General features: G+C 40.9%; 1 protein-coding gene across 4 annotated transcripts in view; it reads right to left on the bottom strand.

Moving 5' to 3' along the window:
- HECTD4 (HECT domain E3 ubiquitin protein ligase 4) overlaps window positions 1-18,398 on the bottom strand; it is a 203,454-nt gene that overhangs the window by 133,745 nt on the left and 51,311 nt on the right. For all 4 annotated transcript variants that reach the window (XM_075835129.1, XM_075835119.1, XM_075835110.1 and 1 more), the window contains exons 3-9: window positions 18,296-18,385; window positions 12,816-12,946; window positions 8,723-8,831; window positions 7,946-8,084; window positions 6,531-6,701; window positions 2,617-2,809; window positions 1,379-1,540 (exon numbers count right to left, since the gene is read on the bottom strand). In XM_075835129.1, the coding sequence (XP_075691244.1) occupies window positions 1,379-1,540; window positions 2,617-2,809; window positions 6,531-6,701; window positions 7,946-8,084; window positions 8,723-8,831; window positions 12,816-12,946; window positions 18,296-18,385 (995 nt within the window). The remainder of the gene's footprint in view (window positions 1-1,378; window positions 1,541-2,616; window positions 2,810-6,530; window positions 6,702-7,945; window positions 8,085-8,722; window positions 8,832-12,815; window positions 12,947-18,295; window positions 18,386-18,398) is intronic.

Genomic DNA, 18,398 nt, shown 5'->3' on the forward strand with positions numbered 1-18,398 from the left:
GTTTTACATTGACACCAATAATAAAAATAACCCACCCGTTGGACATCAGTTTTTTGAACGGATAAAAAGTCCTGTAATGTGCACTATTCTCTACGTGAAGAACGGAAGCAGAATAATTGCTGCCATAGGCGTAGGACATTGAGACACTATATCAGCTTAGTAAGTAATAAAACTAAAACTCTTCAGCCAATACCAAGAAGCTAATATGAAGTTGAGCCCGTCCTTCATGTATTCCCTACTGAATACTGGCAGAACATTCAAATGAACAAAAACGCTAAATAACCTTAAAAGATAAGAGTAGAACAAATGTAAAAAAAAATGTTTTCAAGGATATGTACACCTGTGAAAAAAAGTTTTTTTTTTTGTTTGTTTGTTTTTTTAATAAAAATATGTATCCGTGTGTTTGATGCAACTTTGTAATTACATATTATTAAAAATTATTTTTACTTTTTGAGATACAGCTGGTTTGTATCCTGTATACAGAGCAGCTGTATCTAAGTGATGTATCCATCAGGTCAGCGGGACCGACGGGTTCAGTTTCAGTGAGTCCGGCGCGGATCGAGCGGTTATCGATCACATCTAAGTTCATAACGTAAATGTGATCGATAACAGGTGGATCCGTTTTCACTGAACCAGTCAGTGTCGCTGACCTGATGGATTCAGGTCTCAGCGCAAGTGTACACTCTATTTTCAACCAGGATACAAAGCAGCTGTATCTCAAAAAGTACAAATTATTTTTAATAAAATGTAATTACAAAGTTGCACCAATCACACTGATGCACATTTTCACAAACAAAAAAAATACAAAACATAAAAAAGGTTTTCAAAAGTGTACATAGCCTTTAAAGCCTCATGCACAAGATTGTGCTTTTGTGTCCGCAACTTAAATATAAAATTGTGGACCCATTCCTTTCTATGACCCCATGCACACGACTTGATTTTCACGGATTGGTGTAAATGCACGTTTTTTTGCGGACAAATGGACCGCAAAGGATCAGTGGTTTTGTAGCCTGAAAAACCACTACGGTTGGGTGCATTAGGCCTAATAGAAGCATTTTTCCCCAGCTGTCAGCATTGCCCTGGTGTTTCCAAGGCACTCCGCACCCGGTTACATCCTTCAATGTTCAGTTGATTTTTACAAGTCACTAATCCCTGGAGAATAAAACCCTAATGGATAAGAGCTGTCAACACAAGATAAAGTTTACGATAAATTGTTATAGAGTAAATATAACGTCAGCTAGAAAACATTTATCCATATATTATCAATGACACACACTGCCCTGTTGTACATGAGTACATGAGTACATGATGAAACAAAGTTCCAAGTAATACAGCAAAAAAACAAGCATAAAATGAGTAAACCGGTTTGAGAACGTACTTTTTAGAGACGACAAGCCACTAGTTCCACCAAACAAAGACCTCGTTGCTGAACTTCCGGAGCCTCCTGGAGGTGGTACAATGAGTACTAGGTATGTTCCACATGTATACATTGGCGTCTTTCTTAACATTTTCAGAGGAAGGCCGCAGCTAGTGTTTGCAGCTACAACATATTACAAGATAGATTCAGTTTGATCATTATGTAACACTTTCACAACAGACAAGCTGATCGCTAGTATGGCCAATGGAAACATTTTGATAACAAATGTAAAAGACACGTATTTGATGGGTGGTACAAATATTTCACCACAAAGACTCACCCTTCCGAGAAAATTTTAGATATCTCTAATATTCCAAATGCTGGCAATACAGAACAATTTGACACTAACACAATCCGGGTCCCAGGATTTTTAACTATCTGCCAGTTACAGCCTAAGAGGGGGGGGGTGCGGGAGATTCCTGCAGTCATTGCTGCACTATCATTCACCATCTGCCTGACTTTCTGGTTTTCAGGTCAAGGATTAGTAAAGATCTGTTTATATGGAAAGACTTTTGAAAACACTGAATGTCCAGTGGTTAAAAAAAGTAAATTAAAAAAAACCGCAAAAGAAAAAAACGGTTTGTGAGGACCTAACGCACACGTTCATCACAATGCTCCTAACAGCCTGGCAAGGAGAGCCATTATTGCCTAGTTTCCGCTCTCACACTACATGCGCTGCACAGTAGTAGTAAAAAAAACAGCACTGGAGCGGTTTCCTACATTTTGTAGACAGAGGGTACATCAATCTAAGCCACTGAAGGCATAGGGTGACATTTATTAAGACTCTGCCCGTCCTATTAAAAAAAAAACACGCTAGTTTAGTATGCGACAAATATACTAAGAGGCGCACGCCTCTTATAAACTTGCTGTATGTTCGGTTGTCTGTGCAACACTGAATGAAATTTACGCCAGTCAGCAGCTGGCAGAGATCTCCTCCAGTTTCTGTTAACCCCCCCCCCCCCCCCCTAGAATTTATGATAAAAAATGGTGGGTTAAAAATATTTAGAATAACTGTATACATGAGCCCTTTCCAAGGATGAAGATCTACCCTTTGTTAGAGAATAAATATAATAAATAACTGATGAACATTTACATCACAAAACCACCTATTGTAATAAATATTGTTGCAGCAGTTTAATAGAAAAAAAAAACAAAAAAAAAAACATCCATCCATCGATCTATCTCGGGGAAAGACTCACCGGTTTGGTCCTCTTTTAGCGTGTTTGAGATTGTCGATCCCGTAAGGGCAGCCAGAGTAGCTGAAGGAGAAGCCCTATATCTGGACAACCTACTGAGCAGCATTTCATTGATACTTTTTGCAGACTCTCCCTCTTTTCTCATAAGTATGATGCGCTCATGAAGAGGCCTTGCTGTGTACACTCCATTTTCAACCTAGGAAGTATAGAAGTGTTTTGATTAAATAGAACGGACGAGCGCAATATTGTCACATTGGCTTCAAGAGCCCAAAACACTGCATGAATTTGATCAAGAATCAGAATCGAGACATTACACAAGGACTGATGTGCAATAAATATAATAGGAACTTGGCTTAATAAATACTGTGAAGTGCTGTCATGTATACGGATGTATCAGAGAAAATGATATTCGGGGAATGGTAGGTTCTGAAATTTGCACTCATGAAGTACAACAGGGGTTCCTGTGGGAGCCCATTCATTGCTAGAAACTTCTTCAAAAAAACACTTCCTGCAGGAAATAAAAAAATATTCAAGATGGGCTGATGATCTATTCCCTGCAAACTACAGTTAAATAGGGCTAACAGATCTGCATTGTAATGAAGATATTATGGGAAACCAAGTATACAAAACGGTGAATTTTATGAGAATTTACAAGCACACCTAAGTGAAACTTAAAGTAAACGTCCGCTCTTGGACAGAATTTATTATAATTGTTTTCGAAATAGGTCCAAAATTCTGTGCTGCTTAAATTTACACCAGAGATCATCAATTTTTTTGATACTGTGCTCCAAATCCCTTGTAGTCATAGAATTAAATGATAATGCCTTCAGCTGCCACTAGGTGGAGCTTACTGCATACATTTCTACATTTAACTAACATTCAACATTGAATAAGAAAATGCACTAAGGCTTCGTTCACATCTGCGTCAGGGCTCCGTTCATGGGTTCCATTGGACCTTTCCCTCAGGGGAACCCATGAACAGAATCCAAACTGAAAAACACCATCACCATTAATTATTTGTCACCGCTGTGTAAGGGTATGTTCACACGGCAGCGTCCGATACGGCTGAACTTACGGAGCTGTTTTCAGGAGAAAACAGCTGCGGAATTTCAGACGTAATGGCATGTGCAGGCGTTTTTTGCAGCGTCAATTACGGACGGAATTGGAGCGGTTTTTCCATGGATTCAATGAAAAACTGCTCCAATTACGTCCCAAGAAGTGACAGGCACTTCTTTGATGCGGGCGTCTTTTTTACGAAATGACCGTTGGCACATAACATCGTAAAGCCCATTCAAATGAATGGGCAGATGTTTGCCGGCGCATTGGAGCCGTATTTTCGGACGTAATTCGAGGTTAATACGCCCGAATTACGGCCGTAAATAGGGTGTGTGAACCCAGCCTAAGGGTTCCGTTGTTTTGACAGAATCAAAACTGTAGGCGACTGCACAATTCATTCCAATCAAAACAACGCAACCCTTACACAACATTGGAAAATGGAAACCATTTACACCGGATCCGTCACCATTGAAATCAATAGTGATGCAAACGGAAACATGGTTTCTGTTTATTTCAGTTTGGATTCCGTTCCTGGGTTCCCAACAGAAAGATCAGACGGAACCTATGAACGGAGCCCTGACGCAGATGTGAACGAAGCCTAAGCATTTAAGTTCCCCATAGTGGAGACTGTAGGAGTTTTGGAGCTTGACTGATATAAATATATATTTTATCTGATACGGAGAGACAAATCCCTAGCATTGAGTTTTGGAGCTCTCTATAAAGAATTAAAAAAAAAAAAAAAATGCTCTGACTGCTATAAATCTATATTGAGAAATAACATGGATTTAGAAGGATGGACATTCATGACCAAGTACAGCAGGTCACACACTTCAATTATAAAAAAAGAACTAGAGGACCGGTCACCAGGTCCTAACATCCAATGTACATATATTACCTTTAGCCCTTCCTGTTTCCATAGTAATTGTGCTCCGTTCTTTTGGTGCCCGATATGGTAATGCACTGTGGTTAGCCAACTAGGCGTGAACTACAGCGAATCTCCTCAGATGGAGTCATCTTCAATGCCTCTGACAGTGTCCAATCAGCATGAGGCAGCTTATGACAAGCCTCGCCCAGCGTGATCTCGTGAGACCACGCTTGGAGAAGACTAATCGAACACATTTGTCCTAAGCTGCCACTTGCTGATTGGACAATGTCAGAGGCTGTGAAGATGGCTCTACCCCAGGAGATTCACTCTAGTTCAAGCTCTGTTGGCTAATTATAGTGAATTACCATATCGGGCACCAAAAGAAGGGAGCGGGGAACTCAGAACAGGGGAGTAGAACAACTGAAAAAAAAAAGGCCATGGAAACAGGGAGGGAGCGGACTAAGGTCTCATTCAGACGAGCATAAAACTAGTCAGTGTGCGGTGCGTGAAAATCAATTAGTTTGAAAAAACAAAAATAAAAAATAAATAGATGTGCTTTGTGTATGTGAAAAAACGCATGCCACTCACAAAGCACACTGACGCATAATGCAGCACACACGACCCAGATTATTGCACGTTTTTCATGCGCGTGAATCTGATACGCTTGTGTGAATGTAGCCTAAAGGTACTATATGTACATAAGATGTTAGGACCTGGTGACAGGTCCTCTTCAAAGATGGATTTGAACAGTTTTTCAGCCAAAAGGAAGGAGCCATATAAGGGTACGTGCACACGATATCAACCATTACGGCTGAAATGACGGAGCTGTTTTCAGGAGAAAACAGCTCCGTAATTGCAGACGTAATTGCTCGTCCTCGCATTTTGCGAGGCGTCATTGACGGCCATAATTTAGAGCTGTTCTTCATTGAATTCAATGAAAAACGGCTCAAATTACGTCCAATGAAGTGTCCTGCATGTAATGTATATAAATGTCCTGCACTTCTTTGACGAGGCTGTATTTTTACGCGTCGTCGTTTGACAGCTGTCAAACGACGACGCGTAAATAACAGGTCGTCTGCACAGTACGTCGGCAAACCCATTCAAATGAATGGGCAGATGTTTGCCGACGTATTGTAGCCCTATTTTCAGACGTAAAACGAGGCATAATACGCCTCGTTTACGCCTGAAAATAGGTCGTGTGAACCCAGCCTAAAAGGAAAGACTTCTGCTGATCCTCTCATTTGTTTCCACTCCTGGCTTTGGCTTAAAAAACTTCCCCAGAGAAGGCTTTCTTTTAGTTATAGTTTTTATGAGTGTTGTGCTATGCCTTAAGCGGGAAAAGAAATTCTGACCCCCTTTCTATGGAGTGTACACGTCCATGTTTTTCTAAATAAAAGTTTTGTATTTTATTAATTTTGGCTGCTGGAACCACCTATCTTTTTGTCTTCATGCGGGAAAAAAGCCTGGATTGTATGCATTGTTTTGTTTGTGCTATTTGTGCTGAAAAAAACCAAAAACACATAAATCTGCAGCAACACAGAAATAACACACGTTAAGGACCTATTAGACTAAGCGATTATCGTGCAAATTTTCGTATAATCGTAAGAGATGTAAGAGTATCTCTTCGAATGTAAGAGATAATCGCCATGTGTAATGGCGTGCAACGATCGAACGATAAATTGTTGGGTTTCCGTGGATCGCTACCTGGGTAAAGATTGTCGTTAGTCGCTGCCACATTCCCTTGTCTAATCAGAAATCTTCCAGTTATTAGAGGTTCAGAGATGAGGAGGGCAAACAAGCAACGACTGAAACGCGAAAATCATTGCCAATTATGGTCACGTGTAATGGACCGTCTTTTCAATGTAAAAGTCTCGCTAAATTACGGTATCACTCGTGGCTCGTTCATGAAAGAATATCTGCCCGTCTAATAGGACCCTTAGTGACATTTATTGCTATATACAAACACAAACTTATTAAATGTCATCAAGTATCTCACATTTAGTTCAAAGATGTCCATGAAAACAGAGTGGCCCTTGGGAGTCTTTTCGTTTAGACTTGCTGGAGACCAAATCCAGTAAAAGTAAGAGCCATCAGAACATAGGTGTACAGTTGTCATGTTGCCCCCAACAGGAAAGTGATTGGCTGGCATTGTGATTATCTGGGAGATCTGAAGGAAAAAAATAAGGACAAATCCATCACTGGGCACTTCTTATTAGCCCAAAGTCAAACCAATGTTTATGTCAGTACGTGCTGGAAACGGAATATTAGTCATCGGTGCTTTTATTCGAATTTCCATTTCATACGACATCTTTGTCTATTCATACAGCTCCTAGTAAAACCCACAATACAATACAGCCGTGTCAGCAATCGCTACTACGGTGTGAGAAGACATACAATAGTGTATTGTTACTTGCTTTTGTAAGGGTGGCTATTATTATATTGTGCTTTCTTATGACAATACCCCCGGTAGTTCTTTAGCTGGCATATCAAATTGCTACATGCTTCAGCAAAAAGTGATTTTCATTTTAAACTGCTGAACGAACAGAAGACTCAGCAATTTTGGGATTTAAAGGCATAACGTAATGTAGACTTTACTCTGTTCTCTCAATAGTAAACAGGAGCTCGGTCAGAAGAACCATTGTAGCGCATCAAGAGGTCACTTGTCAATACGCCTGACAAGAGAGTTACTGCAAAGCCAGAGATAAAAAATTGTGTGGGAGAAAATATTAGGGAACTGTATGGCCACGTTTAGTTGTGGTTAATTTGTTGAAAAATTTGCATTGAAAATTTGCAACAAAGTACAATATAGAGCATGTGAATGTGTTCTTTAAAATCCACTATATGACTTATGTTAGAGGATTTAATTTTTATGCAAGTATTTTCATTGTAGTGCATGTATTTTCCCAAATTTGCAGAACTGCTGTGGATAACTGAAAAAAAAAACGAAAATAAAAATCACCCTATAAAACAAATTCTCGAAAATATTTTTGTTAAATTGGAATCCCTTCTACCGGCAGTGGGCACAATGCAAATACATACAACACAGAAGCCAGAGGAATTTCTAACTCCCTACAATTGATATTACAGATCACTATTAAACTATTGAAGTCAAGGGTATTTTAGGCCTACAAGGCCAGACACAGTTTAACCATTTTAGTTTAACAGCTATAAAACTTTTTTATTTGTTGGACCATACCATACATGCTAGCCGCACCGCCGAAGCAGATAATTGGCTTCTACCATAACCACCTTTACATCATATTAAACAAATGCTATTTTTTTCCAATGACCCTTTTAGGCCTCCAAGACATTGCAACAAAAGCAGCTTTTCCATTTTATACTTCTTTTCCATATTCTTCTAATCAAGTACAAGCTGAAATCCAGAAGGCACAATTTGATCACGTCAGTTACCTGTAGTGTGTACTGATCAATTATTTGGAAGAGAAAATGAGGCTTGTTGTCAAAAGATACTGGCCGGTGAAGCAGCTTTCCACTTCCATGAGAAATCCAGCCAGCTTCCAGCTCCTCGTTTCGACAGTAGACAAACCCCCTGAAAAATAATTGAACAGCATTAGTGACGTGTGCGTCTTTACCGAGGATGTGTTGCTAGAAATCCCTTTATATTAGATGCATAATAGCACTGTGGTTGCGAGTGCGTTAACCTTAATTGTCCCGTAGCCTCAATGTTTTTCTATAGGGAAAAAGGTCATGGAATTTTCACCATGTCAGAATTTTTGGGATTGTCGAGTGACTTTTCCCCAGATAGGGAAACATTGATTGCAACTTTACAGCGAGTGGGATCCGTCATATAACCGTAGCCTAAGAGTTAAAGCGACCCTTCTGTCTCAAATTATAAAAATGTGATGGGGTATATAGAGCAATATTGCCTGGTGCCCTCCAAGGGATCCACCGTTTTAGTCTAAGACACTCCCTCTATTCACTGATTGGACAAAACTGCTCACGTGAGCAGCTCTGGCCAATCAGAGAACAGTTGGCCTATCTCAGACTCATAGTTCAAGAAGCACTGCAGCCATTTTGGGACAGCACAGAGGGGACCCTGAAAACGCAGATCCACGGCAGAGGCGCACAACTGGAGGGCATCAGATATTATTACTCCATATACCCGATCATATTTAAAATTTTGTCCCGGGATCGGAGGGTCGCTTTAAACACTGTAAACTCGCTTACCGTAAAGTGCCATGTAGTCCAGAGCCAAGTTTACTCAAGCCTCTCCCCACTGAGTTAGTTGTATATAGGTAAAGTCCATCAGATGCAAGGCAGCGACCCAAGTCTGCATCTGGAACACAAGATTCACTTAGTTGAAAATTGGCACAAAAACTTTTTCCCTCTATGTACTTCTAAATAAATAAAAAAGGAAATGGAAGCCCAGAGAAGGGAGAGATACACAGGAATTAACTGCAGCATATCCACTTCCTTATTATATTTTCACAAGCATTTTTGCCCATCTATAATTTGCCTAAACTTTTAAAGCCTGTTAAAGGGATGTGGGCGACAGCGAAGTTCTATTAATCACTCTTCCTTGGAAAACAGAAATTAGGCTAACTTTAAGTATATCAGGTAATTGCAGATCATGCACAGTGTTTTCGAGGGATCTTCAACCCCTTAAAAACTGGCCTATTTTTGGCCTTCAGTAAAGCAAGGTTTTTAAATATTTCATCGGCTAATTCCAAGAGCCATAACGCTATGATCGAATGATTTGTAGTTTTTATTGGATGCATTTTGGAATTATATAATGTATTGATTAACTTTATTTGGGGGGGGGGGGGCGACAACCAGCAATTGCACCATTGTATTATTTTCATGCTATTATTTAACCCCTTCCCTCTCCTGGACGTACTATTAGGTCATGGTAACTGTATCGTTCGCGCCCCATGACCTAATAGTACGTCACGGGAGTAACGGCCATTTCGGCCGTCCTCCCGACACATACAGGAGCTATGACAGCTGCTGTCTCGTACAGCAGTTGCCGCAGCTCCTGCAGCGGGGACCGATCGCTGTGTCCCCCGCTGATTAACCCCTTAAAAGCCACATTCAATAGTGATCGCGGCTTTTTAGGGTTTAAGCTACCATCGCCGGCCTGCTACACGATAGCGGCCGACGAAGGTGACTATGGCAACCGGACACCTAACAATGGCGTCCGCCTATGCCATCGACGGAAGCCTAGTGGGTCCGGACAAAGTCAGGACCCACTATGCTTGCTGTCAGTGAGTAGCTGACAGCTCTAATACACTGCACTACGCATGTAGTGCAGTGTATTAGAATAGCGATCAGGGCCTCCTGCCCTCAAGGCCCCTAGTGGGACAAAGTAAAAAAAAAAAGTGATAAAAGTAAAAATCCCCCTTTTTCCCTCATCAGTCCTTTATTATTAATAAAAATATATAAACAAAACAAATAAACTATACATAATTGGTATCGCCGCGTCCGTAACGGCCTGAACTACAAAATTATTTTGTTATTTATCCCGCGCGGTGAACGCCATAAAAGAAAATAATAATAAACCGTACCAGAAACACAATTGTTTTGTCACTTCACCTCCCAAAAAATGGAATAAAAAGGGATCAAAAAGTCGCATGTACCTAAAAATGGTACTGATGGAAACTACAGTTCGTTACGCAAAAAATAAGTCCTCGCACGGCTTTCTTGATGGAAAAATAAAAAAGTTCTGGCTCTTAGAATAAGGCAACACAAAAAGTCAATGATTTTTTACAAAACTTATTTTATTGTGCAAACGCCATAAGACATAAAAAACCTATAAACATCTGGTATCGCCGTAATCGTATATCGCCCTGCAGAATAAAGTGAATATGTCATTTATAGCGCACGGTGAACACAGTAAAAAAAAGGAATAAAAAAAATAGTAGAATTGCTGTTTATTAGTCACCACGCCATCTAAAAAATAGAATAAAAACTGATTAAAAAGTCGCAAGCACCCCATGAAAACTACAATGGATTCCTCAAGGGGTCTAGTTTCCAAAATAGGGTCACTTTTGGGGGGTTTCCACTGTTTTGGCACCAGAAGACCTCTTCAAACCGGACATGGTGCCTAATAAAAAGGAGGCCTCAAAATCCACTAGGTGCTCCTTTGCTTCGGAGGCCGGTGCTTCAGTCCATTACCGCACTAGGGCCACATGTGGGATATTTCTCTAAACTGCAGAATCTGGGCAATAAATATTAAGTTGCGTTTCTCTAGTAAAACCTTCTGTTTTACAGAAAAAAATGGAATAAAAAGGATTTTCTGACCAAAAAAAAAAATAATGTCAATTTCACCTCTACTTTGCTCTAACTTCCTGTGGAATACCTTAAGGGTATGTGCACACAATGAGAGGCTTTTACGTCTGAAAAGACAGACTGTTTTCAGGAGAAAACAGCTGCCTCGTTTCAGACGTAAAAGCTCCTCCTCGCATTTTGCGAGGCTTCTCTGACAGCCGTAAATTTTGAGCTTATATATGAAGGGAAGGACACCAGTATTCAGCCCACAGAATGCCCCCGCTTACTGGGAGTTAGGCAAAAATTGTGTGGGATTTGGTGCACCCACTGCTGGACCAGGGTTACCACCTCTACCTGGATAATTTTTATACCGGCGTCCCACTTTTCAACTGCCTCGCTTCCAGAAGTACTGTGGCATGCGGCACTGCTAGAAGAAATATGAGAGGCCTCCCTAAGACTCTGTTTTGTCAAACACTCAGAAGGGGTGAGAGCAGGGCACAATCCAGCAGCAACATATTGTGTGTCACGTACAAGACAAGAGAGATGTCACACCAGTACCCATGTACCTGTACGAGGTACCAGTACAGAGACCCCCAAACCAGACTGCATCCTGGACTACAATAGGTACATGGGAGGGGTGGACTTGTCAGATCAAGTCCTGAAGCCCTACAGTGCCACGCGGTGTGGTATAAGAAGCTGGCCAGGCACCTCATACAGATGGCATTGTACAACGCGTACGTGCTACGTCGCTGTACAGGCCAGATGTGAACTTTCCTGGAATTTCAAGAGGTGATTATCAAGAACCTAATCTTTAGGGACCAAGAAGGGGGGGCTCCCAGTACTTCTGGAAGCGAGGCCACACGCATCGTACCAGGGCAACACTTTCCAGGAGAAGTTCCCCAAACTGGCAAGAAGGGAAAAAAAGTCAAAAGAGGTGCAAAGTCTGCTATAAGATGGGGATAAGGAAGGACACAATATATCAATGTGACACGTGTCCCGAAAAACCAGGGTTCTGTATGATCGTGTTGTAAAATTTATCATACATCCCTTAGATTTTTAACCTACCCTGACGGACTCCGCACAGCTTATCCTCCTCATCTTTGCTCCCTGAGCCCTGCTGTGTGCCCAGGCAGCTGATAACAGCTACATGTAGGGTAGTGCCGTACCCAAAAGAACCCACATTACAGTTTATGGGGTGTATGTTCATAACTTAGATGTGATCGTTAACAGGTGGATCCTGCATGTCTCGCGGTCACTGAACCCACAAGATACAGCTGCTCTGTATACAGGATACAAAGCATCTGTATCTAAAAAGTAAAATTTAATTTAATAAAAAAGCATTTACAAAAGTTGCACCAAACACACTGATAGATATTTTTATTTAAAAAAACAAACAAAAAACAACCCACTTACATAATGCTTTGGAATACTCAGTATTACAAAGCATTATTGCCAGTCAGCATTACAAATTAGACATTGCTATTGGCCACACTTATTCAAACTCCTTGGATGCCATGGTCACTATTAACCATAGCATGTAAAGGGTTAAAAGACCAGGATCAGAGGTCACTCATTGCAGAGCTCCCGCGGTGGTTGTGTGGTCCAAAACTCTGTGCCCACACGATCGCCAAGATGTACCTTATGCTAGGTGACTGCAATTAGGACCTAAAAGTGTGTCCTTTTGTGGGAATGGGTTAAAGGGGTTGTCTCATGAAGAAAACCCCTGTCCATATGCCATTTTAGGACATATGGACGTCAGAGAGGGACTTGGGTTCTTCTTCTATGAGCCAGAATAGCGGACTCCAGCTACTGTATGGGAAATGCCTGGCTGACAAGGTTCCCCTTGCAAAATCAGCTGTTTGCTGGGGGTACCGAAAGGCAAACATGCTGATCGCTGTGGCAGCTTTATGCTTAAAGCAGAAATGCCCACAATCTCCTAATCAGGCAGTACTGTATATACACGGTCTATTACTCTCTGCTTTTCAAACTAAACACCTCTCCTCACAGGCCATTGAATCTCCATCTTTCAGCCTATGTTAAAAAGATGATTTACCTTTGTTTTCATTGTTTGAGCCACTAGTTCCATCAGGAGCTGGAAGCATATCCTCAAAACCCCAGGATACAACGTGCTTGCTTCCGAGTAAACAAGAGGGAGATCCTGGCCCTCCTTCCAGAAGCAGCAACCTTAAGAAAATGAAACGCATAACAAGCTTACCGGGACGGTCTGCCGTTTACTGTACAAGTTGAAAATGTATCAAATGAAAAAAAGCACAAAGAATAACAGCGAGGAGAAGGTAAGCCGTACTAGATAAGCAAACATTCATAATTCAGAGACTAGGAACACATGCTGTGATATGGCCATGCACAAACACCAGGAAAAAAAATAAATCATATAAATTATAATATTTGTCTAAAATGCACCAAACAGTAAGGGCTTGCCCACATGTAACGGAATTACGGCAGAAAACTTCTGCAGTAATTCCGCGGAAACTAACAAATTCCTCTGCATAAAAACCGCACCATTTCCTGCGTTTTTTCCTGGAGTCAGCATGATTATCTTTATCTGGGCTATACAGTGTTTAGCTCCATTGCATATAATTGTTATATATGTATTTCTGAGTGGATTTGTGGACTTTATCCACTGCAATTGGGTGCTCCACTGAAAACAGATTAGTGCAAGCCGTCAGTACATTAGGATTCACAGTAATCAATATTTCTCGAGAGGAATAGATTGTCAGCAACCAGACTTTGTGTGCCTTTATTTAATGGGCAAAGCGCCTATGAGACCCACACTTTCAATCTCAGCTCCTTAATTGAAACACACCATTAAAGGGGTTGTCTCACAACACATATTTATGGCAGATCCACAGGATATGCCATAAATGTCTGACAGATGCAAGTCCCACCTCTGTGGCTCCCTGCCTGGTGAGCTTGCCCGTTGGCTGACACATCCAGGCGGGGAAGGTGGTCGGGATGTCGAAAAAAGCCAAGCTCACGGAGATACACTGTTTCCGTAACTGCCAGCGGCCACCTCAACAGGCGGAGATGGGGATGGGGACCCCTGTACTCGAGATAGGTCTAGGTCCCACCCCTATCATATATTTATGGCAAATCCATATGAAATTTCTATTGTGAAACAATCTCTTTAACACAGAGGTTTCTCTTACTTTTTCTTCCTGCACTGTGGCTGTTTACTCATGTGCTCAATAAAAGACAAACAGTACAGCTGTATGTGTGTAACTAGTTTAGTTACATAGTTACATAGTTAGTACGGCTGAAAAAAGACACATGTCCATCAAGTTCAACCAAGGGAAGGGAAAAGGGAAGGAAAAATTTCTACACATAGGAGCTAATATTTTTTTGTTCTAGGAAATTATCTAACCCTTTTTTAAAACCATCTACTGTCCCTGCTGTGACCAGCTCCTGCGGTAGGCTATTCCATAGATTCACAGTTCTCACTGTAAAGAAGCCTTGTCGCCTCTGCAGCTTGAACCTTTTTTTCTCCAGACGGAGGGAGTGCCCCCTTGTTTTTTGAGGGGGTTTTACAAGGAACAGGATTTCACCATATTTTTTGTATGTGCCATTAATATATTTATATAAGTTAATCATGTCCCCCCTTAGTCGTCTTTTTTCAAGGCTAAATAGGTTTAATTCTTTCAATCTTTCCTCATAACTTAAATTCTCCATGCCCCTAATTAGCTTCGTTGCTCTTCTTTGTATTTTTTCCAACTCCAGGGCATCCTTTCTATGAACTGGAGCCCAGAACTGAACTGCATATTCTAGATGAGGCCTCACTAATGCTTTGTAAAGTGGTAATATTACATCCCTGTCCCGCGAGTCCATGCCTCTTTTAATACATGACAATATCCTGCTGGCCTTTGAAGCAGCTGATTGACATTGCATGCTGTTATTGAGTTTATGATTTACAAGTACACCCAGATCCTTCTCAACAAGTGAATCCGCCAGTGTAGCTCCCCCTAGGACATATGATGCATGCAGGTTGTTGGTACCCAGATGCATAACTTTACATTTATCTACATTAAACTTCATCTGCCAAGTGGACGCCCAAACACTCAGTTTGTTTAAATCTGCCTGTAATTCATGAACATCTTCCATAGTCTGAACTATATTACATAGCTTGGTGTCATCTGCAAAAATAGAAATAGTGCTATTAATCCCATCCTCTATATCATTAATAAATAAGTTGAATAATAGTGGTCCCAGCACTGAACCCTGGGGTACACCACTTATAACCGGTGACCATTCAGAGAAGGAATCATTGACCACAACTCTCTGGATACGGTCCTTGAGCCAATTCTCAATCCAATTACAAACTATATTTTCTAAACCTATAGTCCGTAATTTACCCATTAGGCGTCTATGGGGGACAGTGTCAAATGCCTTTGCAAAGTCCAAAAACACTAAATCCACAGCGGCCCCTCTGTCTAGACTTCTGCTCACCTCTTCATAAAAACAGATTAGGTTGGTTTGACAACTTCTGTCCTTAGTAAAACCGTGCTGGATGTCACTTATAATGCTATTTATTGTCACATAATCCTGTATATAGTCCCTCAATAGCCCCTCAAACATTTTCCCCACGATGGATGTTAAGCTTACTGGTCTATAATTACCTGGGGAAGACCTAGAGCCCTTTTTGAAAATAGGCACCACATTTGCCCTGCGCCAGTCCCTTGGCACTATACCAGTCACTAGAGATTCTCTGAATATTATGAAAAGGGGGACAGAAATAACTGGACTAAGCTCTTTAAGAACTCTAGGGTGTAACCCATCTGGTCCCGGGGCCTTGTGCACATTTATTTTATTTAATATAGCTTGGACCATCTCTACATTCATCCAATTCAGTATATCAACTGATATATTAACAGCACTGGCACCGGCTACATCAGCTGCTCCTTCTTCAGTTGTATATACAGAGCGGAAGAACCCATTTAGTAACTCTGCCTTCTCTTGATCCCCTGTGACCAACTCCCCATTACCATTATCTAGGGGTCCTACATGTTCAGACCTGGGCTTTTTTGCATTTATATGCTTGAAGAATTTTTTAGGATTTGTTTTACTATCCTTGGCCACCTGCCTTTCATTTTGTATTTTTGCTAATTTTATTACATTTTTACAGATTTTATTAAGCTCTTTATATTTTACAAAGGCTACAGCTGTACCCTCAGATTTGTATTTTTTAAATGCCCTTTTTTTGTCATGTATTGCCCCTTTCACAGAAGGTGTAAGCCATGTGGGGTTTAATTTGAGTCGTTTATACTTGTTACCTGTAGGAATACATTTTGCACTATAATAACTCAAAGTAGATTTGAAAATCTCCCATTTATCATTTGTTCCATTATTTGACATTAGTTCTTCCCAGTCCATATCCTGAATTGCAGCCCTCACCCTGGGGAAATTGGCTTTCTTAAAATTAAATGTTTTTGCCCTCCCAGCCTGCGTTTGATTGTGTTTGTTAGATTGTGTTTGTCTAGAATTGTGGCTTTGATTACGAATAATGTGGTCTGATTGTTATCTATGTAGAAATCCAGGTAATTCCACTTACTTTTTCTATATTTTGGATGTTTGAGGGTATGGTCCTCCGCAGGAAATGTTTTTAATCAAATAAGATGTTACACTCTAAGGCCCAATGCACACGACAGTAGATTTTAGCCATAGTTATAGACCCATTCATATCTATGGCCAACTGACACCTTCCCGTAATTTACGGGAAGGTGTCCGGGCCATAGAAAGTTTCATTAAAAAATAGGACATGTCCTATTTTTTTTATTTTACGGACAGTGCCTCCATACGTTATAATTGGAGCAAGGCCCGTAAATGCATGTGTCCGGGACAACCGTGACCGTAATCATGGACCATGATTACAGGCACGGTCGTGTGCCTGTGGCCTAAAGGTGTAGGGTCATAGTAGACTAGAGAAGTTAGGCAGATTGTAAATTCAGTAAGAAAGTTAGGAGATCTCTATTCAATATCTTGCTAGAAATACAAGGCAAGAAACTCTAGTGATGGAAAAGGTTTTTCCTCCACTGCGGTCTTTTCCTCTGTGTGGGTTACTTTACTTACATTGTAAAGCTGAAGCCCAATACGGCCTATCGTCAAACATCTCCAAATAGAGGAGAATCTATACATTTTAAGTCCAGTAGTGGTGTATATTTTTAATGCAGACCAAATAAAGTTCCTATGATATTTCAGTGAATACAATATAGCCATTTACAAGAGAATCAGCCAATGCTTTCAGCACTCAAACAAAATATAGGACTGCTGGACAGTTCCAGATAAAACTAAATGTGAACTCTGGCAAAGAAATATTTTCGTGGTCCTTGTACATGAAATACTCTGGGCTGATAACTGCACAAGAACAGAAAAGCTTTAAAATCAGCATAAATTGCTAACCCTGATCACAACATTACATAATTTTTTTAATTAAGAACCACAAGGTCTAAGTTTGTGAGGAAAAGAACATCGAATCATGAGCAAATAACACAACCGAAATCGACTGCACTGAATGACACACACTTGACAGTCATCACAAGGCTTCTAACCAGGTTTAGGCAGCCCGCCACAAGAAAGTCAATGGCAGAAATAGCTTAAAGGGTTATTCCCATCTTCATAAATCTAACTATTAAGCTCACCCTTCTAAAGATATAAATTTTTGTAATTACCTTCCTTTATCCCAGCGATGTCGTTGTCTGCATATTCTTTCTTCATGTTGCTGTCAGTCCCTCTTTGTTTGTAGCTCGTTGTCTAGGATCCGGCCACCACTACTTACCTTTAGCGGTGGTCGTGCTTGCGCAATGATATCCTCTCCATCCTTAGGAGAGGATGTCATTTCTATCATGAACGCTCATATCGGCGCATGCGCATTAGATACCGGGCCGGCCACCGTTCGGACACATCAGCGGTCGGCTTCAGGTACAAGTAGCAGTAAGAAGGAAAGTGACGGGACAGTTCAGATCTTTGTGGGAACGTGTTAGGTGAGTTTTGTTTTTATTATTTTTATGGATCGCCGTGTGCTGATGCCGGACCAGTGCCGCGACTACACTTATTACATGGGGGGGGTGTTGCAACTGGGGGGGTGCAGTTTAGCGAGAGAAGTGGCTTGCCGCAAGGGGGGGGGGGAAATGTTGCAGAGAAGGGTGGCGGGCTATTGAAATTCACGGTGTGTTCGTCTCAACCAGGCTTACCATGCCTGGTTGAGAGGAACATTCTCCCGATGCAGCTAGAACTACATTAGCTAGCAACGTCGGGAGCGCGCACAGTGCAGAGCGGCTTGACTGACATCGAGCTGCTCACTCCCCTTTTTATAAAAGATAACCAGAACTAGCGGAGTTATCAAGTTTAAAAAAAAGGTAGTTAGGGAATGATTTTTTTGAAAAATATTAACAGCAAATGATTTTTCATTTCATTTCAGCTTAGAATGCATAAAAAATATTTGACTTGTGAATAACCCTTTAATGCTTTACTGGTATCCTATAGATATTAACTCATAACAACATAGAAATCAGTTGTACTCACCTGTACAATACATCTGCTACTGGCAGGGATCCTAAATCAGTCTGTTTTTGTAGCAGGTGTACAGTATGAATGAACGTTTTCAATGATCCTCTAAAATACAACA

The sequence above is a fragment of the Rhinoderma darwinii genome, chromosome 1 (genome assembly GCF_050947455.1).
Source record: "Rhinoderma darwinii isolate aRhiDar2 chromosome 1, aRhiDar2.hap1, whole genome shotgun sequence".
Lineage (NCBI taxonomy): Eukaryota > Metazoa > Chordata > Amphibia > Anura > Rhinodermatidae > Rhinoderma > Rhinoderma darwinii.